General features: G+C 40.8%; 3 protein-coding genes across 3 annotated transcripts in view; 1 reads left to right on the forward strand and 2 right to left on the reverse strand.

Annotated features, from left to right (window-relative positions):
* Nucleotides 1-629: 629 nt before the first annotated feature.
* On the reverse strand, nt 630-1,940 carry rnf7 (ring finger protein 7). The gene is made up of 3 exons (XM_006799914.3): nt 1,667-1,940; nt 1,518-1,565; nt 630-1,133 (listed from the first exon to the last, which is right to left on the reverse strand). The coding sequence occupies exons 1-3, from the start codon at nt 1,830-1,832 to the stop codon at nt 1,015-1,017; spliced, it is 333 nt and encodes a 110-aa protein (XP_006799977.1). The 5' UTR covers nt 1,833-1,940; the 3' UTR covers nt 630-1,014.
* A 3,035-nt stretch (nt 1,941-4,975) lies between these two features.
* LOC102788543 (transmembrane protein 255B) lies at nt 4,976-20,025 on the forward strand. The gene is made up of 10 exons (XM_087850857.1): nt 4,976-5,100; nt 6,255-6,357; nt 7,193-7,332; nt 9,023-9,085; nt 11,241-11,330; nt 11,855-11,935; nt 12,081-12,166; nt 12,844-13,003; nt 16,624-16,734; nt 19,598-20,025. Exons 1-10 carry the CDS (start codon nt 5,029-5,031, stop codon nt 19,745-19,747), a joined length of 1,056 nt encoding a protein of 351 aa, XP_087706983.1. The 5' UTR covers nt 4,976-5,028; the 3' UTR covers nt 19,748-20,025.
* A 1,603-nt stretch (nt 20,026-21,628) lies between these two features.
* rasa2 (RAS p21 protein activator 2) overlaps nt 21,629-27,303 on the reverse strand; it is a 32,556-nt gene continuing 26,881 nt past the window's right edge. Inside the window, exons 23-24 of the mRNA XM_006799912.3 lie at nt 25,854-26,031; nt 21,629-25,114 (exon numbers count right to left, since the gene is read on the reverse strand). Coding sequence (XP_006799975.2) covers nt 25,084-25,114; nt 25,854-26,031 — 209 coding nt within the window. The 3' untranslated portion in view covers nt 21,629-25,083. The remainder of the gene's footprint in view (nt 25,115-25,853; nt 26,032-27,303) is intronic.

Below are 27,303 nucleotides of genomic sequence, written 5' to 3' on the forward strand. Positions count from 1 at the left end.
ACCTTGGCTCACTTTAATATCTTTGCTTGTTTCAAAACAACCAACGTGTGTACTAATTCTGAATATAATTTTTTTTAAAACCTCAGATAAATGACTGGATTTTCTGTTTCCTCTTTTACTTTATGGACAGAATAGCATGAAAAAAATGGATGAATACAGTTTATAATTTATACCAAATTCTGACCCTGCCATCTGAATGTTGTAGCAGAATTTGAGACTCATCTGAACAGGGGACTTGTATTTCCCAACATTTTGTCATCACCCAGTTTGAACCGGAGCCTCAGCTTCCTGTTCTTAGCTGACAGAAGGTGGTGGTCTTCTGCCGCTGTAGCCCATCTGCTTCAAGGTTCAGCACCTGCATTCAGAGATGCTCTTCTGCATACTGCATACTTCTGCATACTACATACCAAACTCCTCTGACATCAAGAAATCTTCCCAGAATATTAGCATTTTGTGAAATACTCAGATTACCTTGTTTGCCACCAATAATCATGAGACATTCAAAATCACTTCACCTTTCCTCCTCATTCTGATGCTGTTTGAATTTCTGTAGATCACAGATTACACCTACATGCCTAGATATGATGATAACAAGCATCTAAACCCAATAAAGTGTTCAGTGAGTCATATCATATCATACAGAGTTTATTCAAACTTCTTACTGAAAACCCCCACATATTACAGATCTTCAGTTTTTATTTAAAAAAAAAAAGAAGAGAAAAGGGTCACATATTCAGGGTGTGCCAAACACCACCACAGACACCAATGTAAAGCTAACAAGTGACCAAACAATTCAACATATTTCATCCATCTTCTTCAGGACTCCATGAGTAACCAGTCTGTGCAGCTTTCATTTTGTCCTTCCTCTGGTACCGGGACTACTGAAAACATGCAATCAATAAGCAGGAGGACAACTGCGGTGTCAGCGGCTCCGCACAAGGCTCTGCAGTGATCACTGCCAAGTCTGTCACCGCTTTGGGGTGCACGCAGGTGTAATCCACCTGGATGTGCAGCTTATTTGCCGATTCTCTGAACCACCCAGTCCTGCTGGCAGAGGGGGCAGCGGTTGTTCTGCTTCACCCACAAGGACATGCAGCAGTTATGGAAGGAGTGGTTGCATTCTCCCCAAACAACTGAAACACAAAGGCAGAGCATGAGTGGCACATATTGAGAAACCATTTACAATAAGCTAAAAACAAAACACGACAGTCCTATTCATTAAAGGAATTTACCATGCAAAATAGCACCCCCAAGGATTAGATTAGGTGCCCTTTGATACCTTATATTTATATCAAAATGCTAATAAATGGTCATATAAACTCTCTGCTTTATATCTTAAAAGAAAGAACAAAGTAAAAGGTTATTATCTTGTATTTTGCCTGGCTCAGCGAGTTTCTCTAACAGCTCCAACTAGCTACTGTTAGCTTCTACCTTTTTTTTTTCTTTCTTTTTTTTGTGGATTAACCTGCCGAGTGTCTGTGCTGCTAATAAATATGTCAGTGCTGGCAGGGTCTTACCAACACAGTCCTCCTGTTTATTTTCCGCCTGGCATCGTAGACACGCATCTGAAAATGAAGAACAATGTTAGAGTACCTCCACACGCCGGGCCGTTCGGGTTTTAAAGGTACAAGTAGCTAAGTTAGCTCCGTTAGCTCCTCGGACTCACCCATTACTTGTACTCGGCAAATGGCACAAGTGTCACACTCAACGTCCCAGCTCCACATAGCTACAGCATTCCACTTCTTCAGGGAAAACATCTTGTCCCCACCCGACTTGGAGCCCGACGAAGTATTGTGAGAGAGGACTAAACCTGGCTCGTCGCCGTCATCCATCTCTGCCGCACTGTAAATACACGCAGCTTAGCTAGGCTAAACAAAATGGATGAAACAGCTGGGTAATGCTAGCGCCAATGCTAGCAGGTTTAGCGTGTGTCTTGTCTCCATAGAGACAGAAGAGGGCACTGTTTACCAGGAATTATCCACGTCCCAAAGGAACCGCACACCGACTAGTCTCTGCTTCAGTTTCTCATTTTGCAGGAAAAAGTTTAATCTTTAAAATACTGAATGTCCTCAATACTTTATGGTAACATAACATAATTAAATCTTAAGAAGTATATTTAAAGTACTGTGTAAAAGTCTTGAGGCTCTCCCATTTTTTATATTTCTCTAAGAAAATACATTTGAAAAGACAGCATATAAGACAAAAACAGAATTAGTACAGTTCTAGAGAGTTTAAAAGTCAACCTTTATTTCTCAACACAGTCTGAACTCTCTCAGGTAAACTTTCTTTTAATTTCTTTAGGCAGTCTTCAGGAATAGTTCTGCAGGCTTCTTGAAGGACATTCAAATCTCTTCTTTGGATGTTGGCTGCCTTTGTGTAGTGTTCTCGGTTAAAATGATCCCACATTGCCTCAATAATGTTGAGGTTCGGGCTCTGGGGAGGCCCATCCATGACTGATGGTCTTACAATGAGTGAGTCCAATATGTTTTTTGTCAATTAGATGTTTTCCATGTGGTACTGAATGGTGGATCAAAACATGATGGTACTTTTCCGAGTTCATAATTACACCTATTTTGGTGAGATTATCAACACTACTGGCTGAAATGCAACCCCAAACCACGACAGAGCCTCTTCAACAGTTGTAAACACTCACTGTTATACCTCTCTCCTGACCTCCCTGTTTCACTTCCTTAACAATGGCTTCCTGGCAGCCACACTTCAACTGAGACCATTCCTGATTAGGCTTCAGTGAACAGTAGGATCAGCTGAAGGGCCAGTTGTCAGGTCTTGGTTGAATTTCATTGTTTATACATTTAACTAAAGACAGTCACAGCCAGTGTCCCATGAAATGTTGACAGACCCACAGAAAACCTGGAAAACTATTGCTCAAGACCATTTTGAAAAATATAAACAACCAAGAGTAAAGACTTTTGCACATCACTGAACATAAATCATCTTGTTAGTAATATTTTACAAATGTATTGCCTTGACACTGTTTGGCAAATGTTTACTAAAAAACAGAAAATTGCTGAAATAAACTCTTAATGTACTCTTTCTCTCAAAAAATGTGTTTATATGTATTTGTTGGAGAAAGAGATTTAATAAATAATGGAGTCAAAGAGTTCTGCCAGCAATTCCAAAACATTGAATCATCCTGAGTTTCAGTCAACTCAGACTGGCATAAAAGGGAAAAGGGAAATAAGGGACAAGCAAAAAGCTGTTTGATATTTTTGCTAAACTGTGTTTGTGATTGGGTTTTTTTTGGGTTTTTTTTTTATAGATCTCTGCAATAACCAAGAAGAAACTATAAAAATCTGTAGCCTACATATTCAGGGAGCTTTGAACCTTCCATTTAGACCCATATACTGATCAGTAAAGTGTATACTTGGGTCACAGAGCAACAATTTCAAGGATCATTTTGTGCAGCAAGGTGTGCAGAAACGGTCATTATGACCACTGTCATGAATTACACTAATCATCTCTTCAACACGGCACCTGCCAGTGGTTGGGATAGATTAGTGAGTAAACACTTTGTCTTCAAAGTTGATGTGTTGGAAGAAGGAAAAATGGGCGAGTGTAAGGATTTGAGCAAGTTTGACAAGGGCCAAATTGTGGGAGCTAGACAACTACGTGAGAGCATCCCCAAAACTGCAGCTCTTGTGGGGTGTTCCCGGTCTGCAGTGCTAAGTATCCTTCAAAAGTGGTCCGGACAGTGGTGAACCAGCGACAGGGTCGTCCAACTCAACAGATAACCTACTGCTAAACTGCTGAAAAAGTTAATGCTGGTTTTGATGGAATACAGTCAGAATACACATTTTTTTTGTGTAGTGGGCTGTGTAGCTGCAGACCGGTCAGGATGCCCATACTGACTCCTTTCTACTGCCGAAAGCATGGACAATGAGCCTGTGAGAATCAGAACTGGACCAAGGAGGAGTGGAAGAAGGTGGTCTGGTCTGATGAATCACGTTTTCTTTTACTTTACGTGGATGGCTGGTGCGTGTGTTGCTCACCTGGAGATCACCTGGCACCAGGATGCGTTATGGGAAAAAAGCAAGAGCCAGTGTGATGCTTCAAGCACAGTTTTGCTAGGAAACCTCAGGACCTGCCATCCATGTGGATGATAACTTGACACATACCACCAACATTGTTGCAGACTGCGTACACTGATTCATGGAAACGGTACTCCCTGATTGCTGTGGCCTCTAGAAGCACAACAATGAGTTTGAGGTGTTGACTTGGCTCAGTGCTGTTTTGGCAGCAAAATGGGGGCTGCCACAATATTAGGCAGGCGCTTATAATGCTATAAATGATTGGTGTATATAACTCTGTCAGAAAGATTTTTCTGTGTTCTGAATGCATGTTTTACAGCTGCAAACACCTTTCACAAGCCTCCAACAACTAAACGCAGATAACGTTTACCAAACAAAGATGGACTATGTTTAACATATGACTATACAACCTCTAATACACCAGTGCAAACACGCAAATGAAGAGAAGCAGTGAAATCATATAGTTCCTTTCCCATCCTCTTCTCAACTCAAAATTTAAAAGCAAGCAGACAAATGCTCCTGAATGATTAAATGTTTAAAGAATTTGAGGGGAAGCTGGAGCTTTGTCTGATGTCAACACTAGAAGGTCTTTAAATCACTTAAGATACTGCTTTTACCTCCTTATGTCACCTCATGTGACATCTCCATAAAATACGTTTGTTTCCTATATCCAGCAAACTGCTGGGATTTGTTTAACAACTGCTAATCAAACTCAGGTCGGTGGGGGACTGGAGCCTATCCCAGGTGTTACTAGGTGAGAGGCGGGGTACATTCTGGACAAAGTCTATTATGAGCTAACAAGGAGAGGCAATCAGTCATGCTCACACTTACAAGTATGACTAACTTATAATCAGCAATTAACCTAACATGCATTTCTTTAGACTGTGGCAGGAAGTCGGGGTACTCGGGGAGAACCTGTGCAGACACAGAGGGAAGTATCCAAACTCCACACAGAAGTATCTGAACTGAAGACATCATAATGAGGTCAAGGAAGAGTGTGATATCTGTGAGGTTCAATAGGACCCCAAGTATGAGACTGCTGCTCATCAGAGTGAGCAAAAACTCTGCAATCACAATTAGTGCATATACATACAGAGATTCCTTGATTTGTCAGTCAGATGTCACCTTGTTTGTGATAAATTTTTTGAAAGTTACTTTAGGATTATGAACCTGAAAGGACCCCATCAGCAGACAGGTCAGGCTCTTTATTGCTGCTGGCTCAGCAGCAAATCTACTGTCCTGTCTTGAAGAGGAATCTCCAGTTAAAATCTAGTATTAAAAGCTTATTGGCCTAATTAAAAGACAAACTGTTGTTCATTGAAGTAATCTTTCCTCCAGGGCTATGACTCAAAACGGGTAACTTCTGATTTTAAGTAGAACTTTTTTATATATATATTTTAAGATACAGAGATCAATAAATTTAGAAATACGAATTAATTACCTTGTATTTAAACCATGAATTTTAAACACTGATTCCACACTCTGTGGTTGCATTTAAATGGCTGTATGATTGATATGATTAAAAAAGACCATAAGTCCCCCACATCTTTTAAAAGACCCGCAGTCTTTCTGTGCAAGGTTTTCCAACAGGTACCCTGCGCAATAGTGAGCACGCCACTGTAAACGTGAGAACAAAACTGAACCACACCGATATCAAACTCACTCTGAACTGCTCTTCATTTTAAATCCTGACGCATGCTCGATCATCCATCCAGCGCCAAGCTAGCCAGCGCATGGCTTTAGCTTGCTATTTAAAAGCAGATGATCTAGATTTTAAAGGACTAATAATGTGTGACTTTTTAATACAACAACACATATAATTGTTCTGATCTATAAAAATGACAAAATACCTCCTCACCTCAAAGTTTTGTATGAGCGCAAAATGTACACATAGTTAATAAAACCACGCCCACGCGTGCAAAGAAAATATGTGACATTAATACATTAGACATGCACCAGCTCTCGGGCAGCCACGTGCTTTTATTTGATTTACAACTCGGTGTTGTAAAGTAAAGGGTCCCAGTGTTATTACCTGATTTAACTGTCGAGTGATTTTCCAGCTGAAGTTCACGGTTCCGACCGTGCTTGAACGCATCGGACGCAGGAGCTCTCCTCTCTCACTGAAGTTGAGCTGCTACATTCATGCAGCTGATGCTTGTGCAGCTCAAACGACTGTTCAAGTGAACTGCTGTTTGCATTCATCAGAAGCTGTCGGAGGGAAATCTGTGTTTCAAAGGAGGATTTATGGTCCGGATCCAGGGAACAGCACCGGGTCGGGGCAAACGGAGCCCACAGAGCCAAGCAACAGGTAAGAGAGCGGTGGTGGCATCACAGCTGGATGGGACAGGAGTATTAAACTTGACTGATCATAATAACACAAATCTCTTTGGATCCAGTTTACTTAATTGTATTGTTGCTTTTAATCCAATCAAGTTTTTGATAAGGTGAAGTGTTATTTGTTGCAGCACAGTTTGGGGTTTTCACAGAAGCTCAGTGATAAAGGCTGTCAGTAAAACTGATGTGGTGTTGTAATCATGTCCAAAAAGTCTGAAGGTCACGGGAGGAGATGAATCTCACTGCTCCTGTGCTTTTAATGTCACATAAACAAGGAAAGAGACAGGACGCTACATGAACCCTTTCTGCTGTGTTTGTGTGAGCTTTAACTTTTGTCAGTAAACTTCACTAAAGTTTATCTTTCCTGCTTCCTTATAAGAGCTAAAAGATGCTGAATTTTGCATTGTTACACCATCTAATGTTGTGCTCCAGTGTAACCCTGATATTGTTCTCTAAATTGTGTTTTAAAGTGCACAGCCAACCAAGGAAACCAAGTTTCCTTGGTTGGCTGCCACTGATATTTTGTTTCTTTGCATAACGCTTTCATGGTTTCTTTGTCCAGTGTTCAGAAACGATGGATTCAAGTCCATTTCCATGCCTCATTTTATTGAGCTGTAAATATTTCATGGCATGTGAACTAAACAAGATGGGTGCCTGTGGTTGGGTAATAGTTTTCACAATAAAGTCAAATAAATGAAATCCAGATAAACAAAATAAACTAAGTTGGGCAGCTGTCGGGATTTGAACCGGCACTGTAACGTTTTAATATGACTGAAAATGTGTTTATTTCTTTGTTTGCTGGGTGACAGACATCATGGTGAAGGTCAGGCGAGCTCTACGGCTGGTGCTGGGCATGCTCAGTCTGTCCCTGCTGGTGGTGGTGCTGGGGGTCTACACAACGACTCGAACAGAGAGCCTGAACGTGACTGGCTACGCATCTGGAGTTATTGTAAGCTGTTTTTTAAAAAAAAATCATATTTGATTTTATTTAGTGAGACATCTGGTTGATACTAGAGATGGCACGATACCACTTTTTTATGTCCGATACCGATACCGATATCATAAATTTGGATATCTGCCGATACCGATATGAATCCGATATAGTGTATTTTTTAATCAATAAAACTGTTTTTTAATATCTTGCTTTTGGATAAGTTCATACTCAAGTTAAAAAACAACAACAACACTAAAGCTATTCTGTTATACCTGTATGTAAAAAAAACACACTGCACCCAAAATATTTCATAGTTCAGCAACACTGATCAATCTAATAAGGTTAAACCTACTCCATCCTCCCTATTCTGGCATTTTAAAGAGTACTTAGCAGAAATATTAAGCAACCTAACTAATAGGGTTGCAAACTCCCAGCAAAAGAAAATAGGGAACCACCCCCCACCCTCTTCCTCATGATGCTTAATCAATGTAATCAACTTTAATTTGATGCAGGGTGAAAAAAAATTCACAGAAATAAATTATTTTTCAAGAATAATTAAATAGATTCAACATCTTTCTTCAACAGAATTGCAGACTGCATAGATGGTACTTTCCCAAAGGAAAAAGTACTATAGCTTACTAGGGTATATTAGACTTAACAGTTACTATATACAGTAATGGACTTCTATACATTTTACATCAGATTAAAACTTTGGGTGTAGGGGTCAGATAATTATTTATTAAAAGCTCGACATTTTAAATGAGAATAAGAAAGAAAAGTATATCTTTGTGCCCCCTTTTCCCTGTTCATGCCCTATCGGCCCCCCTGGCTAAACTTTGCTAGATCCGCCCCTGCACAGTTACCAGCTGTCAGCTGCTTAGAAAAGGATCCTGGTGTAGAAAGTAATATTAAATAAATTCTAACAACAGCTGATCAAGTTTAAACGTGCTGCTGTTGTTCAGCCGCTGTTTTCCTCTTTCTGGTGCAAAGTGGGCCAAAAACAAAGAAGAGAGACGGACTCGCGACATAAAAGCCGATCAGCTGATCATTAAGCAGTTTCACGATTGAAGTAGCAGCAGGAGAGAGAGAGAAGAGGCAGTTGCTCCATATATCGGTTGTTAAGCTTAACGCGGGAATGCTTTACAAACATTCAGAGATGAACTTACACACTTGCTTTACTTCTCTCTGAGATAACTTCCTCAGAGATGAAATATTTGCTAGCAGGCTACAAATACACACAGCCGCTCTATCACGTGACCACACTGCTCCAACGTGCTACGGTTATGAGCCGAGTTACGCCGTGTCGCAAGTTTTGTGAGGTGCTTTTTTGATATTTAATGGATCGGATTACATTTTTTATTTCTCTCCGATATCCGATCCAGTAATTTAGGTCAGTATCGACCGATACCGATACGTAATATCGGATCGGTCCATCTCTAGTTGATACGACTAAAAAAATTTAAAAAGTTGTCAGGAGGAACAGGAAAGCATCTCATGGGATTTCCATCATAAAGCTGAAGCTGCAGAAGCCAAAGGTTTTGCCTCACTCTGTGCAGATTTGGTAACCTTCACCTGAGCGTGAAATTAATTATGGACGGCTGTATTGATTTATATTGATTGATTGATCATTTTAAACTCTTAGCATCTGTTTGGTTTGTAACAAACCGTATGCTTATAAATTTGGTCCTTTGGATGATTTCTTCAGCTCACCCTTGGATCCTTCCTGGGACTTCTGGGACTCTGGCTGGAAGAAAACCGCAGGCAGCTGGTATGTTCAGCCCTCCCTGCGTCTCTTTAAAAGAAATAGATTTAGAAATAAATGCAACACGTACATTAAAACAAAAAGCTCTGAAGACGTCTCACTAGTGACAGCACATTATTTTACAGTAACAATGTAACCAATTATAAGACATTGACATTGGGCTGTTTTCAGTAAGTAAAAAGAAAAAAATGTATTTTTTTTAGGAAAGCGGCACCGATCTGCCTTTATCCAATGGGTGTAGAGTGAGCTAATCCTGGTTTTGTCTGCAGTTATTTGAACTCGTGTGTGTGTTTCTCTGATAGAAATTCTAATATAAAAAATCCTAAACTGTGACCGATCAGAAGTTTTGAGCCACCACATCATTCTGGTGACGGCACAGACAATTTTCACATTTTCCCACTCACGCGCTACTTTGCCCCCTTTTTGTAAATCTGGCCCGTGAGGTGGATATTTCCACTCAGCATTGGTCCCAAAATTCATCTCACGCACTACACCATTAAAAAAACTGAGTGTAGCACAAAAGTTGGTTTAAAAAAAGGCAAAAAAATGTGAATATCGTCACATGACCTAGACTTTACTAGTCAAATGAGGAGAAATAATGTGAAATAATGTGAAACAGACAATAGATGTTTTTCTGGATTCTTTCAATTTAAGTATTCATCGCCCACACTTTACGATATTTCAAAGGAAGCTTTCAAAACACTTCTAGGTTATGTGAAATCCAGCAGCTTATCCTGTCAACAAAGAGAAAAAAGGCGTTGATGACTTTTGCTCTGCTTGGATTTGGTCCAGTTTGGATTTTGATTATATCATCTTAGCTGGTGAGATAAGTTTACTGATGAGACCTTAACAGGTCAGATAGGACAGGAAACTCACTACACCAAATTTTTTCATGGTGTAGTGAGTTTAGAGTATGATGAATAGTTGGAATAAGGAGGGCTATACTGCAGAGTTACAGGCTCTGTTTGCTTATACTTGAAAGTGCTATATATTGTTAAATGCACAGTACTGTGCAGAAGTTTTGAGCCACCTCACATTTCTTTGTCGTGTTTTTTGTTATTACCAGCAGACCGCCACAGAAACAGAAACATCATTTGATCCTATTTTGAGTTGAATCGGTGAAAAATGCCAAAGATAAACACAGTTTGACAGGCATAAAATAGACAAGTGGAGGACAAAAGAAGAAATGCCAGGTCTAAAAACAACTATTGACAGTATCTGAAAATCGTGTTTTTAAGAAATACGGAAAAGAAAATCCAGCATGGAGCTGACACGTGACCTGAGAGACCTTAAGCTGATCCGTCCACTGTTCACTGAAGCCTTGGCAGGAATGATCTCAGTGGAAGTTTGAAATTTCTGGTCCAAATCATCTTCAAGAAAAAGTCAGAAGACATACAAAAGTCTATAGCCATCTGTTAAACATGGCGGAGAAAATAGTAAAATCATACTTGGATAGAAAAAGCACACAGTGGAACACCATCAGTCATGGACTGGCCTCCACAGAACCCGCAGCTCAACATCATTGAAGCAGAGTGGGATCATCTTGACAGATAACAGAACAAAAGGCAGAAACATCCAAAGAAGAGCTTAGAATGTCCTTCAACAAGCCTGGAGAACTATTCCTGAAGACTACTGAATGACAAGAAAGCTGCCTGAGAGAGTTCAGCCTGTGTTAAGAATAAAGGTGGTCATACCAAAGACTGACTTCAAAAGCTCATTGGAATTATCCACATGATGTTTTTGCCTCATATGCTGTATTTCCACGTCTGTTTCCAAATGTTTCAGTAAACCGATGCACCTATTTCCCATTTTCCTGGCAAAATATAAAGAAATTAAGTTTGGCTCAAGACTTTTGCACAGTACTGTTTATATAATTAACAGGTTCCACCTTTAAAAAAATGTCTTTCATAATATTTTACGCCTCTCAAAGTTTGTTTTTTCAAAAAACACGGTTTTAAGTGCTTTGTGAGGAAACCTAATAGCTTCACACCTACGATACATGATCCACATGAAAAAACGCTTATCTGTTGGAGAGAAAGGAAAAAAACGTTTACTCAGCTTTTCCCTGCATTCCTGTCAGGCTTCCCTCTAGCCTTTCATCTGGCACAAATCTCACATTAAAGCTCTCTCATTTGTGCTTTCACCTTTGCTTCTCCTCCAGCTGACCGCTGCCATCGTCTTTCTCAGTTTCGGGATCGTCGTCTCTTCTGTGTGCTTGGTGATCGACGGCGTCTGCATTGCCTTAAATATGGTGAGATACCTACACTTGCTTGTAACCTCAGCAGATGGCTGCACAGTTAACCGAAGACTGTGAAGCAAAGCAATAATAAAGGACCATGCTGACCAGCCGTTTGGACTGCCGTGTTTGCCGGCATCATTCTGGTGACGGCACAGACAATTTTCACATTTTCCCACTCACGCGCTACTTTGCCCCCTTTTTGTAAATCTGGCCCATGAGGTGGATATTTCCACTCAGCATTGGTCCCAAAATTCATCTCACGCACTACACCAAAGTCAGTGCTGGGAATAAGTCTACAACTTTATTTTCCCTTCCTGACCATGTGATTTGTTCCTTTCCACTAACCATAATGAACCGAATCCGTCCACGATGACTCTGAACTGAACCTCGTGTTAGTTTCAAATTGGACTGAGTGAATTTTGGAAAAGACAGTTTTATTCAACGTCAAACTTACCACTGTTTGCACCGAATAAAGATCGATTTGAATGGTTCTGGGTGAAATGTTGTGGATTGTTTCTCATGTTAACTTTTGCCAGGACATGCGGCCACTGAAAGCAGGGAGATGTCAGTATTACAGCAGCGGCAACTGCTACATCTATGAGAATTTCTACACTTCTGTGAGTAGAGACACGCTGAAGGAAAACATTATCCTGTGACTAATTCGGATACATAGTCACAACCAGTCCGGATAGATTTGAATGTGCAGGATAAACCTCCAGTTGTGTTGTCTGTATGTTTGTGAGCTTGTGGTTCGCTGCCCAGGTGTCGTGTTGGAGTCTAAAGGAGTCTTGCACCATGACGGTAAGAAGTGGAACCTGTTACTGCTGCGACCTGTATGACTGCGCCAAGTGAGACATTTAATCATTAGTATACAGTAATCTATGTCACATGTGATCACAGATTGAACAAAATGATAGACACGTTCATATACATCCATACGTTTTGGGGCAAAAACACCTTTTTTTGAGGTTTCTCTGCAAACAAACAGTGGACTTTAAATCAAACTATTAAAGTTTAAATTTGCAACTTTAATTCAAGGGGTTTAACCAAAGTACTGCATTAACTCTTTATGCATTATAGTCGATTTTATACAATCCCCATTGTGAAATGCCCAAAAGTAATCACATAGTTGTCAGACGAGCAGGTTTATGGTCAGGTAAAGCCTGTTTCCTTATTACTCCATGACAAAATCAGCAAACATCTGAAGTTGATTCAAATTCTTGAAATTGCATTTGGTTGCTGTTCAGTGGAGAGCTCGACATCCAATGAGTTGTCAGCAGAGATAAGTTAGGTCATCATTAAAAAACTAAATAAACCTACAAGACAGAGAGATGGGAGTGACCAAATCATTGTTAAAATGAATTAATGGATTGAGCAGCTCAGCAACACCATAAGGCTTTAACCCCTTCAGTTAAAGCTGAAAGTCTGAACTTCAGTCACAAATATCCTGATAATCTGTTTGACTTTTATGTGTTATGTTTTACAAATCATTGGAACTAACCTGCTCTGTGGCTTTGTTATGCAGTGGAGGCTACCTCAGCAACTACTATGAATTTGTTGGAGTAGAAAGCTGTGAGGAAGTCTTTACAGTGTACATTTTAATTTGGACCCTCGCCAGCCTCAACCTCGTGGCCTTCTTCACAGGAATACTCACCACAGCAGTGCTGGGCAGCATTAGAGAGTTGGTAAGACATTCACAGCAACCTGTGTGTCATCTACATAGCAGTGAACCTAAATGTTATATTTCCTGAAAATACTGCAGAGAGGAAGGAGAAAAAAAATAAAGAGCAGAGGTCCCGGGACTGAACCCTGTGGCACACCACAATTAATTGTAGTAGATTGTGATCCGTGTGCATGTATTTACACAAACTACCTTGAACAAAAAAGTGCAACAACACAAAATGTGGTGGATTTTAAAGCTGCACTAGTTGATTTATGACCTGTAGAGCAGGTAGCAAACTGACATCAGACATCAAACTCACCTTTTTTGCACTACAGACCGGTTTATGTCCGACATGACCGGCCTTTAAGGTGTCACAGATAAATACAACAAAATAAAGCCAGTACCGGTAGCCAAAACATTAAGATTTATTCATCACACACGGGAAAAGACCCAGGGAAACCAAGTTAATGATAAAAACGATTAAAAAAAAAAAAAAACAACTGTGAAAATTTCACACCCGAGCCTCAGCTCTCGTGGCCTGGTACCAAACAACTCACGGACCAGTCCGTGGCCTGGGGGTTGGGGCCACTGCTGTAGAAAACAGAGGAGCTGCAGCAGAAGAGATAATGACAAAATTTATGCCATCTAACCTGAACCTGTTGTTATACACTGATGACTTCCTGCTTCTACTATTTATTTTATACAGTCTTTTATTTTAGTTTTAATGCAGGTTTATGCTGTCGTTTCATCAGAATTGGCAGCTATTTTCTCACAGATTGTTGTTTCAACTACAGGTGGACACATAATGACATCTACATTCATTGAGGAGACCTTGATTCAAATAAAACGTCTAAAAAAAAAAGTGTTGCCTGCAAGGTGTGGGGAAGGGTGTCTAAATAAAGTTAAGTTGTGTCCACACAGGGAGAAATTTGCCCATTATGTCCTCCTTTGAAGATGGCGGTTGATTGCTAGCAGATATTTCAGGCTAAGGTAACCCTCTAATGTGTTTATTACTCTGTCATATCTCAGCCAATGTTGTCCTGTCGCTTCAGTTGCTCTGCTCAAATTTTTAAAAATGTTTAATTTTTAAATTTTCCATTTGGAAACATAAAACAGCCAGCAACAGTTGCAAGACTTTAGTGTAAATAGCACGATAGCAGGCGGTGGATTTAGAATGACTGCGGAGCCGGGGCGTGTATACTGCAGGGGAGAGATTAATGTTTCGTCTTTACCCCTCACCAGTGCAGAGAGAGCAAAACAGAAAGGAAAAAGGATAGCAGGAGAAGGAAAACACTGGAAAGCAAGAGTGGATCATGGCACCATCTGCTCTCACGTTCCTGCTGCACAGTATGCAGTAGCCTAGTGCAGTTGTTCAAAAGGCCAAAAATGATTCCTTCCCAAATATAAAATAAGATGGTCTTACTTTTACAAATTCCCTAGATACTGGTCATTCAACACTGAGTCAGATTAAACTCAACACTGTGAAAATGGAAAAATAATTCTGACTGCATGAAGTGCAGCATCTTAAAGCCAAGCCAAACAGCCATAAAGTCTGACTCTCATCTCTTTGCGTGCCTTGACTGAAGTGATTACATCCACCCACAGAATACAGCCTTCCCACTCCTGACCTCCCTACCTCACTTTCTGTACACGGATAAAAAGATCCCAATAAAATAAATAAGTGTCAAAAAGTATGTTTCTAATGATGAAAGGTGGTTTGATATTATGGTATTTCTAATATTAAAAAAAGAAAATCACACAAATCATGCAGACTCCATCACATTTTGAATCACGGGCAGCACATTGTAATACTCACATGTGCTCCTCGCTTCAAGATCATTCTCTCCTGTTTAAAAGAGAAAAACTCTCACACTGGCTTTACTCATTCATAAGTAGTTTCCTAATCTTATTGTAGCTGCATTTCTTTTTCTTTGTTGAAGTTTCCACTGGAGCGTGCCAGCTTTGTGGTGACTCATGCTCTTCCCTGTTGTGTGGGCAGTGAGATCAGGCTGACCCCAGATGACAGCCTAACAACCTCTGGATTAAAGCAAAACCTTAGGAAATGTGTCTGAATTGCAGCGCTAACTGTTGAAAACTAGAACCAATCAAAATTTGGGACGTGCGGGATGAGAGGCAAGAAATAAAAGTGCTGAGTCCCACATGAAGGGGACACCTGATTGCTGTGCAGCCAGAAAAAAAGAAAAAAAAAGAAAAAATCAGACCACGTGTTGCATTGACACTGTGGTGTACAAGAGCACTGATTTGTCTGCATAATAAACTCTCCCTTACCTCTCATGGATGTCTTGAATGGTCTCTCATAAAAGTTAAATACAAGGAGAGTGATGCAATAACAATGTTCCTGAGACTGTTTGGCAGGCGGTTCTATCAGCAGAGGCTAACAGAGCTGTCTCTGATCCGCTAAACCTCAGTCCATTGGTAACATTTATCAGAAACATACCTTCACTTTTCCTCCTGCTGCTTCCACTCAAACTGTCACAGACGCAGAGTTCAAAAGACTTTTCCCACCAAACTAAAATCAAAGCTTAGAAAAAAACAATTTTCAGAAGTGTTATGTTGCAGCTTCATCACATCAGTGTTGTTTTCACTTTGAGAGATAAGAACAAGAACAAATCAAAGACAAACGTTTTTCACTTCCTTTAATATATCATGTTCAGTGACAGTTTCCACAGAAGACATTGTTGATGCATAAGATAAGATGCAGTCAGTCTGATGTCAGTTTGCTAATGAATGGGGTCAAGTTGGCAATTATATGCAATCTGTAATAATAATAATACAACAGTTCCCTGAGATAAATCATCAAAAATCACATATCCGCTGCTGTCCTGCTTCCCTGAAACCAGAATACGGCCGCTGAGTCAAGCAACCTTGAGTTGCGCTCACTGATAAAGACTCATTTACACTGTTCAGAAGAGACAATCTGTCTGCATTTATAAATCACACAGCAGTTATTTGCAAACCTTTAGCAATCTGAGGGTGATTGTAGTCGGTGCAAGTCAGACTGCAACTGTCTGGAGAAATGTTGCCTCCTACCAGGCGACCGGTGCAATCACCTTCCAGTCAAAAGTTGCAATCAGACACAGAATGGGAAAAACATTCAATAGAGTCACCAGACAGCCAGAGATAGAGATTTTGTAGAGACCCGACACACTGTTCCCGTGTTGCTTAATGGTTTTTATTGATTTTGCACACAAACACTGTTTCCCTGGTTCGGCACAAGCATCCGCTAGTGTTCCAGCTGTCTCGCACTATCCCGTCTCTGATCTCCAACCTCACTATAAAAAGGGAGAAACCTGATTAGCTAGATCATGTCCACCTGTCGCTCCAATCTCCCTGGCACTGATCCTTGAGCTCACTGTACCACCCCTCCCCTGCAGCTGACCCAGGGACCACACCTCCGCCACAGTCAAGATAAGTGTGCCCAGTGTTGGATGGTTTATCAGTTTAGTGGATTTACTGTAAGTTATCTCAGGATGGTGCACGTGTTCATACTATTCCCAGTATATTTTAATTTATTTCATAAAATATCAATATTTGGTGTCCCAATATCAACTGATTTTTTTCCCCTTCTTTGCACTTACATAATATCATGTGTGTGTGTGTGTTTCCCTTTCTTTGCCTCAGTGGAGCAGCAGCCCTGTGGCTGATCCCTCTGAGAAAACAGCATCTTCCCCAACAGCTCCTCTGCTGATGGACGCCAATATACACACAGCACACCAGCTCCACCCAGTCAATGTGAGGTCAACACCGTCTCTCTCACACACACACACACGCCAACACACACAGATACAATTACAAATATATAGTGGCTGTGTGAAGTCTAAACTGTTTCTCGTGTAAACTTCTCGACTAACCAGCAAACCTCTCTGTTTCCTCCCTATATTAAAAATCCTTTAAAGCTAATTGTGGTTTCAAAGTGTCAGACAAAATGATTTCATGCAGACATTTTCAGTGTTTCTTTATGATGGACTTCGGGGACCATGATGTAACTTATCAGCCACAATACTAAAACACTCATAGGTGAAGTGATTTTCTTGTCATGATAGTACCTGTTAGGGGGTGAGATATACATCGGTCAGCAAAGGAAGAAATTTAGAAGGTGAGGTGATAGAAGCTGGAAAATTGGGAAAATGTAAGGATCTAAGAGACTTTTCCAGGGGGAGTCAGAGGACGTCAAAAATGGCAGGCCTTGTGGAGTATTGTGGATATGATGAGCAAAAGTGGATCCAGAAGGACAGCCGGTGAACCAACGAGGGCATCAGAGGAAGTGTGATGATCTGGGCAAACAGATTCTGCCGGGAAACCATGCTTGTCCTGGCCTTCATGTGGATGTTACACTATATTTCCAAAAGTATTTGCTTATCTGCCTTCAAACGCATATGAACTCGAGTGACGTCTATAACAGCTTCAACTCTTCTGGGAAGACTTTCCACAAGGTTTCAGAGTGTGTTTGTGGGAGTTTTTGACCATTTGAGGTCAGACACTGATGTTGGAGGCCGGATCGCAGTCTAAGCTCTAATTCATCCCAAAGGTGCTCTACTGGGTTGAGGTCAGGACTCTGTGCATGTTCTTCCACACCAAACTCGCTCATCCACGTCTTTATAGACCTTGCTTTGCGCACTGGTGTGCAGTCATATTGGAACAGGAAGGGACCATCCCCAAACTTTTCTCACAAACTTGGGAAAATGAAATTCTCCAAAATGTCTTGGACCATTCTCATGGCAACTGCCAAAGCCAGGCTCATCCATCAGATTGCCAGGCAGAGAAGCACGAATTGTCACTCAGAGAACACATCTCCACTGCTCTGGAGTCCAGTGGTAGCGTTCTTTACACTTCTGCATCTTTGGCTTTGTAATGTGATTGGCGATGTGAGGCTTGGATGCGGCTGCTCGGCCATGGAAACCCATTCCATGAAGCTCTCTACACACTGTTCCTGTGCTAATCTGAACACACGTGAAGTTTGGAGGTTTGCAGAAAGGTGTCAAGTTCGGTGTACTCGGCATCTGCTTGACCACGCTCTTTGATTTTACATGGTCTAACACTTCATAGCTGAGTTGCTGTCATTCCCAGTCACTTCCACTTTGTTATAATACCACTAATTGAGGAAATACCAAGACTGGACTTGTTGCACAGGTGGGATGATGTCATGGTACCTTGTTGGAATTCACTAAGCTCCTGAGAGCGATGCATCCTTTCACAAATGTTTGTAGAAGCATTCTGCATGCCTTGGTGCTGACCACTCACCTAAACACTTCTGCAGACCGTGCCTATCATAGCAATGGTGTTGCTTGCTTTGAGGAAAAAAGGAAAATTCTTTACATCTCAATCCAACCAAACATCTGACAGATGTGTCACAAAAACAAGTTGAAGACTTTAAGGATCGGCTGCTGAGATATCAAAGACCGCTTTTAAACTTTTACCTGAAAAACTATTCTTACAGTCATTCACAGATCTGCATCCTTCACTGAGGCCCAGTGCAGGCAGTAGTGTTTCTTGGACTTGCTTACATATTTTTTTTCCTTGCATGTTGGCATTCGTTCATTGTGGATACAGCAATAAATTCCTGTTCAGTATGAATGTTTTTTAAAGGTCATGCTGTGATTTTCACTACAGATACAAGTTTGTTTTGAATGTAGTGTACCCCGAAAGAGCTCAAAGATCATGACTAAGATGATGTAATAATAGCATCTAGTAACGATTTGATTTCAGCCATAATAATGACGTCACACAGACAACAAGGATTTAGAGATTTTAAATTTGGAATAAGAGGCAGGCGCAGAAAAGACACGAGGGCAGCTGGTTCTGATAGGAACACACTCAGAGGTGAACCTGCAAGTGTTTAGTGACAACCACAGTAATGTCACATCGTTTCCAGCAGCACATTTCAAAAAGAAGTGTGCTTTGATTTGCATGATTTGTGGTTCTGATTGATCCAAATCCAGCTGCAAATCTTGTTTGTTCACATTTAAAACACAGCACTGCGTTCAGTTTTTTTTAGTATCGTGGAGTTTCGGTCTATTAATTGTGCTTGGAGAAGTGTTAGTTAGCTAGTATGAAGGAGATTATAAGTTTAAAATAAATGAGGAAATTCATTATTTTTCTTTTTTTGAGAAGGCCACACACAAGTGTTTAGGTGGAAAACAATCAGGGGAAGCCAAAGCTCTGTTTTAAATCTTCACGGGCCCTTTCTAATCCAGAAACCTAGTGTTTTCCATGAACCGCAGCTCTGTTGACCACCCACATCAGAGCAATTTATTGGCTGCATCTTAATAAAATAAACCCACGTGTTTACAACCAATAATGCTGAATGTTCCATCGGAACAATTAACAAGGCTTCTGCAGGTTTGATCTTAAACAACAGTTCGACTGAAACAACGAGCTGTCTGTGAAGGCCCGTGAAAAAGGGGGCCTCGAGTCGGGGTTTTTAAACTCAAATGCATCAAAAGGGACCGGGTAGGCTCTACAATGCTTCAGCTGGTTTCTTTTTTATAACATAACAGGTTATAAAACTAATAATTTATTTGAAAAGTGTGAGTATTCACTCAGAAGCCATGAAGTCTGTGGTTAATGTCTCTTTTCCCTTGTCCTGCTCTCCCAGGGAGGATCGTCGTTTTGCTCTTCAGCAGAGAAGGCCAACCCGCCTCCCTTCGCCCCACTGGCCGGCGTGCCGCCTTGCAGATCCCACGGCATGTCTGTGTGGGCAGCAGATTCACGGGAAGATGCTTCGTTATTGTTGGGTGCATTTTAAACAGCAAATGCAGCTTAAAGCGGACATGCAGAAGTTTAATGGAAAGCGTCTGCAGCTACTTTACATTATATCCAAAGAAGAAAACAGCTTACTTAAAGCCCTTGAGTGTCAAACGTTTGCAAATGCAGTGCTTTGTCCTATAAATCTTTTCATTGTGGACTTTGTGCGTAAAAGGCTTCTTTTTTTCCCCAGACACCAGGCAGTTAAAACTTTGCGTGACCTAAATGTCTCATAGAAGATATATTGCTGATATTACTCGATGATGAATAAACAGATTGAAACAGATCAGTGTGGTTTATTTAAATTACAACAGACAGTTTTACTCGCCGCAGCTCGGTTTAACAGGAGGACAAAGCGAGAGGGTGGAGTGTTTGTGACAGATTGTAATAATCGTATATTCTATTTAACTGTCTGTGAGGTTTTTATAGCCAATAGCAGCTTCACTATTACACTCAGTGGTCTGATATTTGTGTTAACTGCCTTTTATAACACTGTTCAAATCTCTGAGGAATGTTTCCAGCAGTTGAGTCTGTGCCATGAAGAATTACAGCAGCTCTGAAGTAAAAAAGGGGGATGCGAGAGTTAGGGAGACGTTATTTGGGTGTTTTCACCCTCTCTGTGGTGTAGCTGGAGCAGGAGATGCACACGTAAGAAGTGCAACACATAGAAAGACTGCACACGCACTTCAGGGACCACAAAGCAGCATCCTGTATGATCTGTGTATTTAACCTTAAACTCCTGTCTGAGTGTGCGTCTACCTTTACAGATGGAGCTCTTTGTAAGGTGAGGACATCTCACGCTGTGGTATAAATTCAATCCTCTAAACCCAAATATTTTTCCACCCAGAGACATTCAAAACTTGCCCCCTCCCCACCAGAGGAGCGAAAACATGTCTTTCATGTTTGATGTTTATTATCTTTTACTGGTTATTAGCTCTTACCCTTAGCAACCTTGGCAAAATCACACCAGCTTATCAGGATCTCGCAGATGTGCGCTGAGCACAGGCAGTTAAAGCGTGCCTTACTTGTATGGTAAACAGGTTAAACAGGTATCTGGACTCAGACCAAAGTAATAAAAGTCCTGCTACCAACACTTTTAAAGTGTTTCCTGGCAGCCAAGCTAGTTTCCATCTTTTATGCTAAGCTAAGATCAACATTTCCAACTGTACAAACGTCAAGCTCGGTCATCACAATTTGCCACAAAGCCAGCTTAGCCTCGGTCTAAAAACTAACTTTCTACAGTTAGAGGGCATGAGATGATACCTGCAGCCTATTCAGGTTGCACAGGTAGTCCAAGAAGAAGGTTTTTGCTGCATCTTCCTCAAAGTCTCAAGAGTGTGGAGGACACAAGGGCGCAAGCTGTGGCATAGGGCTTTAGACGGGTATCAACCCAGCAGCAGGACAGGTAAACGCTCCTTTGTGAGAGGAAAAACAGCAGGAGCACGCTGTTAGAAACAGGGTGGCGAGAGGGTCCAACATATTTTAAGGTCGGGATGAGAAATTAATTCAGCAGAATTTGTCTTATTGGTGCAGCCCATCTATGCAATCCCTCCTTGCTAGCCAACAGTATCCTGACGCTGTTATTATGGAGATAATAATCTCGACTGTCAGACTTTAAGTTGGCACAGTGAGCCCTGGGTCGCTCCTGGTGCCCGGCCTAACGAGCCCATAGACCGTTGGTGGTTCCTTCACGTTGAAAACATTGGTGCCATTGGCTGGCCCTCAATTTGCTATAGACCTGAATCCAATTGCAAACCTTTAGCAAGTTATACGCAAAATTACACAACTTGTTTCTTTGTCTGAATCATGGAGGACACTGTACGCAGGTCACATCAGCGCAGTAGGAAAACAGACACCTAACAAACAGAAGAGGCACTGGCAAAGTGTTTTTATTATGAAGAGACACAGAATAGACCATTTATGGAAAAATAAAATGTTTAATGTGTATAAAAATAACAGACATTCAGAAGAAACGAGCTGGAGATGTGACGATAACATCGAACCGCTCACCGTTTACTGGACAAGAAGAGGCAAGAAGAGACTTTAGCTTAAAAAAAAATAAAAAAGAAAGAAAGAAAAATTCTACAAAGCCTTCAGACAATCATCTGCACTCACACTCTGCTTTGACACAGAACAATCTGATTGGCAGGAGAAAAAAATATGATTGTTTCAGATACACCTGCAAAAACAAACTGCAGTGATATCAGATTTTGGTCCTTCTTATGAGCTCGGAAACTCATATCAGATCTGCATGTTGGCTAATACTTTAATTTCCCCTGTGTTCACCTGATAGATCAAAGCACATATGGACATTTCCCTTCCTGTTTGGTAATTATGAAATGAAGCTGGCTGTAGTCCAACAGGAAAGTCACATGTTTCCACATAGAGACCGTTTATGACAACAAACAAATGAAGAAACTTCCCTTATTAAAATCAGATAGATTAAAACAACCCCTCCCTGTTCACGTTTTATGAAAATAAGCACACATACACCACCACACCACCCTCTAGTTTACTGGCCTTATTAAAACTAGCAATGGAGTTAGCATGCAAGCTTATGCGATACAACAAGAATTGATTCTACGCTAGCTTTCCGATTCAGATCCAGATGTCGAAGTTTGTACCAGAGATTTGTTTTTATTCAGCGTCACTCAAATCATAAGCAAAGTCCATCAACCGAATCGGCGTGAAATCACTTTACAGTTTTATTTTGGCTCCGATCAGGCACGTTGTTCACTACTGACGTGCACGTGAACACGCGACATTCACCGCAGTAACACTGTGTTAATCAGCTTCAACGAGAGGGAGTTATGGCCGCGAGGAGCCAATAAGGAGTGCGCACGGGGATAGAAAACACACACAAAACAAAAAAAACAGAAAGCATCCAGCCTTGACGAAGTCGACAGACTGAGAACAAAAGTACCAGCTGAGTAATACATTAAAATCAGTGTTTAAAAGAGAGAAAAAAAAGGTACAAAACATTTTCCTAGAAAAATATATTGTTAAATGTACAAGACATGCAAGTTAGAAATAGATAATGGACCAAAGACACAACTCATGAAAACAATCACAGACAAATAAAAGAAAAGACACAGTTAACCCTGTAATATCAGCATTCAATGTTTAAACTTTAGATGTTCAAAGGGGACCCGTTATGCTCTTTCACTGCTCCATGTTTGTATTTCTTCTCATTTGATCGTCTACCTAAAATAACCTGTTTGAGCGCTTGTCTCTTTAAGGCTTTGTGAAATCCTTCCTTCTGATTGGATGCCCTAGATATCCCCCTATATGGAGCTGAGATGACCATATAAGGGGATATCCACTCTCTGACATCATTACCATGCATGAGTAGAAAAAACACAACAAAACAACCTCTGAAAAAGTGAATGTAGAGCAGTGTGAACTTTTAACTCTGCATACACTTGTTTATATGAGCACCCACAATTAAACCTGTAAGTATATGAGAGAATTTAGAAGCATAACAGGTCCACTTTAAGTAATTTTGTCTCTATTCAACACTTCATCGTTCAAATGGGAAGCAGACTCAAAACCACAGGAAGGAACAAAAAAAGAAGTCAAAAATCAAGACTGAATCAAAGTGATTGTTCACTGGTTCTTTCAGAGGGAAAAAAATGAACAAAACAACAACAACAAAAAAAAACAATCCACCAACTGATAATCAAAATCAGCCTAACTGGGGGGAAATTTTGCTGGTTACCGCTTAAAAAATAAAATTGAGTAGCTGGTTTGTGTCAGTTACAAACAATAAACTGAATTAAATTAAAATGGAGTAAGACCCACAAAGTAAATTTGATAATCTCTATTTTACGCAATCAATCTTGATTATTTGCTATTGCTTTGTTCATCTGATGCAACCCTACTCCTGCAGGACATGCATGCTAGAATATGAGTAACTTTAAGAGTCTGACAGTTTGTAAAAACATCATTTTTTTCCCTTTACTACACAGACGTTTCTCTACTGGTCATTGCAGCAGAGCGCTGTGGCAAACAGCTGTGCCACATTTCAAGCAAATTCCCTACAGACGATGAAACAGAACAGCTGGAGCCGCGATAGTAAAGAAGGAGGACATAACGTGCGCACTGGCGGAGATTGTCTGGACTAAAGCGTGAAAGACAGGGGCGATTTTGTTATTCCAATTGGTTCCTCTCTGCAGGTCGAACATCATTTCTTACATAAGCCACTGTTAATTAGGTTTCAAGGCTCTCAACACGACAGCACAGATCTGACGCACACCGTACCGATACGATTCACAATCACAGGGAAATACAACTCTTCACTACAGTCGTGCTATCAGGATTCAAAACTGAACGCATGCAAACTGCTTGCCTTAAGTCACTAAAAAGTAAAGGATATGTTAGCAAAAACGTACACATAAACCAAACACATATATATTTATATTTATATATATATTCATCTTATTTATCTCCATTTTTAAACCATTTGTATTCAAAATACATTAATTTCTTCAAGTTCATGTTCAAACCTATGAAATCGTCTTTGGTCAAGAAAAATATCTTAAAATCTACAGGCTATAAATGTTATTGTACAGGAATGAAACAAAGGATCATGTAACTGATCAAAATGGGGAAAGCTGATACCAAGTATCCAATCATTTTCTATTTGGAGTGCTCCAAATATTTAAAGTGCTTCTGCATTATTCCCTCAGCATTTGATGTGAAAGAAACATCCATCAAAGTAAGGCAGACTGGTTCAAATGTTCTTTGAAAATATACATTTACATTTGTTCAGGAGGAGGAGAAAAGACTGAAGTTTACAGGGGGGAGGGGCCTCCAGATTGGTGATTAGGAATCAACTGTAAAGACAGATGTTCACAGATGAGAGGAGAGCATCATTACAGCTGTTCGTATAAAACTCGGTGAATAAAAGAAAAAATTAGCAGCCTATTCACACACCATCTAATGATGCCCATTTCACACAGCTGTACGTAAAAAGGGGGACATAAGTTAAGACACGGATAGAATCTGTGACCTTCACTGCAGAGGACGGGGAGGAGATGAGGCAACATACTTCCAAAAAAAGGAAAGAAAAAAAAAAGACAAAAGAAAACACCTAAGGGTTCATTCCTTTCGAGGATGAAGGTGCGATCCTGGTCAAGCTCACAAGCTTGTTCTGGCTCCCCTTCTCGGGCTGTCACTGCTGTAGTGGACTCATGACATGTGGAGGTCAGGTGGTGTATCATTCACCTGGTCGCACCTTTTCTCACTGGCACAGCTTCTGGGGCTTCTAATGGACAACGTAGGCGCTTTGTTGTGATGCAGGCGTGGCTGCTTTTGGACCACATCGCCCCAGCCAAGTTATGAGGTTTTTCCCACTATGGGGTTGTCACTGAAACGGGAAGGAAGACAAAGATAATGAGTAAGTGATCTTTCTGAGAGTCCTGTGCCACAGCTGTAATAAAACATTAAAGTTAGGGCGTTAGTCCCTTTAAGTCAAACTTTCTTTTGTTATTTCTGCAAGCTTCCCAGCTTTACTTTTAGTGTCCAAAACTTTTGAACTGATCCTCAGGTGTAGCTGAGATCCAGGTGTTCATCCTGGATCATCATTATCATTATAGGGCAGGGATAGAGGGGCCATAGTCAGAGTTAGGATTAAGGTTAGGGTTTGCTGTGTGACGTGATGGTGTTTCCATGTCGAAAAACTATGACATCACAACAGTATTAATGGTCCCTTGCAGTATTAAAACCTGGACCAACATCGATGATGATGATGATCCAGGGACAACAACAACATGGGGAAATCAGATGTTGCCCTGTGCACCTGTGATGTCCATTGCAGGGCTTTAGATCACAACTTTAGCGTCTTATTTTGAAAATTTCCCAGTTTTCTTTGCCATCGTGTTCTGCACTTCCTCTACCAATTTAGATCACATAGTCCTACTTTCAGCATCCACACTGCAGAATGTGTTTTAGTATTATTAATAAGATTTCCACATCATTTACCATGCATATCGTACTGTGTATGACTGTGTATGTGACAAATAAAATTTGAATTTGAACCGTCACTGCATTATATACTCATACTGCATAAAAGTGGTGTATCGTAATAATGTAACATTGAGACTTACAGGCTGCCGTACTGCCGTACGTCATTCCTGATATTGTGCTGCCGCTGCAGCTCCTCCATGATGTTTCGGAGCTGTTTCAGTGTGTGAAAGGTCTCTTTGGGTTCCTGAATGGTGAACTTTGAGTATTCCTCCGGCTCTCGCTGGGGGCCCTGATACACTGCCAAACTGGCACAGGCATCTGTGGAGAGGACAAACATTACAAAGTGCAACTTCAAGTGCTCGGAAGTGAGATGGTTAACACGAAGACGGCAGGAAACAAGTTTTTATCTACGTGACGATATAGTGAAGTAACAGCTTCATTAGCAGTATGTGCAAAACAGTTTACCCTCGCTCTTTTACACAGACACCAGAGTGAAAGTAGAAAAACTGAGATGGCAGACTGGGTGTCCGAGGTGTTCAGCCCAATGGGGAAAACCATGTGACACAAACAAAGGAGGCGTGTTTAATAGTTTGTATGAAACGTGGATGCAAACGGTGGCCCTGAGAGGTCAAACTGCAAGAAAACACCAGTACATAGAAAAACTCCTGCAAAAGCACATGAAACACAAGAAAAATAATAATAATAAAATTACAGTGTTTTCCTCCTTTAAGCGCGTCCCAGTGCAGTCCCATGCATGTTTTGGTTTCTGTCACTTCCACAGCTCGTCTGTCCTGTTATTGTCTCCCTAGAAACACTTTGTTGTGTTTTGTGAGATTTTCCTGCTGCTTTCTTATCTTGCAATCTGTTTGTCCTCTCAGAGCCGCCGTAGATTTAGCTTTAAGGTCAGACAAATAAAGCCGGTGCTAAAGTGCCCTAAATTGGCCACCAGATGGCGATAGCTGTGTCTGCAAAAGGACTTCTGTTACTATACAAGTCTGTGGGAAAATGTTTATTGAGATATCCAAACAGATTCCCGATGACTTTATGGGCTCAGTCACTCATTTTGGGTCACACTGAATAATAAATTAAATCTATGTTGTAAAGTTCGGCGATACTGTGTTTGAGGAGGATTATCTGTGGGATGGTTACCAAATGCTCATCAACAGATGATGTCACAGGAGCTACGTGACCATTTATACTGTCTGTGGTTTTGATTTAAGATGTTGGTGCTCTAGTGGTCCTGAATTGGACCAACTTCACCTTTAAATCACCAAACGAAGGCTGAAAAATGAGTTGTCCCGCCACACTGGAAATTAAAAGTTTTGCCCTCAGTCGTTCGTGTGAAACACACCATAGTGAGGAGAATGAATGAATTTAAAACCTGACATCTTCATACGTTGATTGCTTTGATGGCTGATCCCACAAGGTACAGCTGCTGGTGATTAAAAAAAAAAGCTCGCAAATGTCTGAGAGACAAACACCAGCTGATCCGACCTCACTCTGCACAACACTGGGCCTAATGTATACATAAGGCTTGTAGTCTTATACGATTAAACACCCTAAACTGAACATCATATCATGAGTCAGCTG

The sequence above is a fragment of the Neolamprologus brichardi genome, chromosome 14 (assembly GCF_056152115.1).
Source record: "Neolamprologus brichardi isolate AB-2024 chromosome 14, ASM5615211v1, whole genome shotgun sequence".
NCBI classification, from domain to species: domain Eukaryota; kingdom Metazoa; phylum Chordata; class Actinopteri; order Cichliformes; family Cichlidae; genus Neolamprologus; species Neolamprologus brichardi.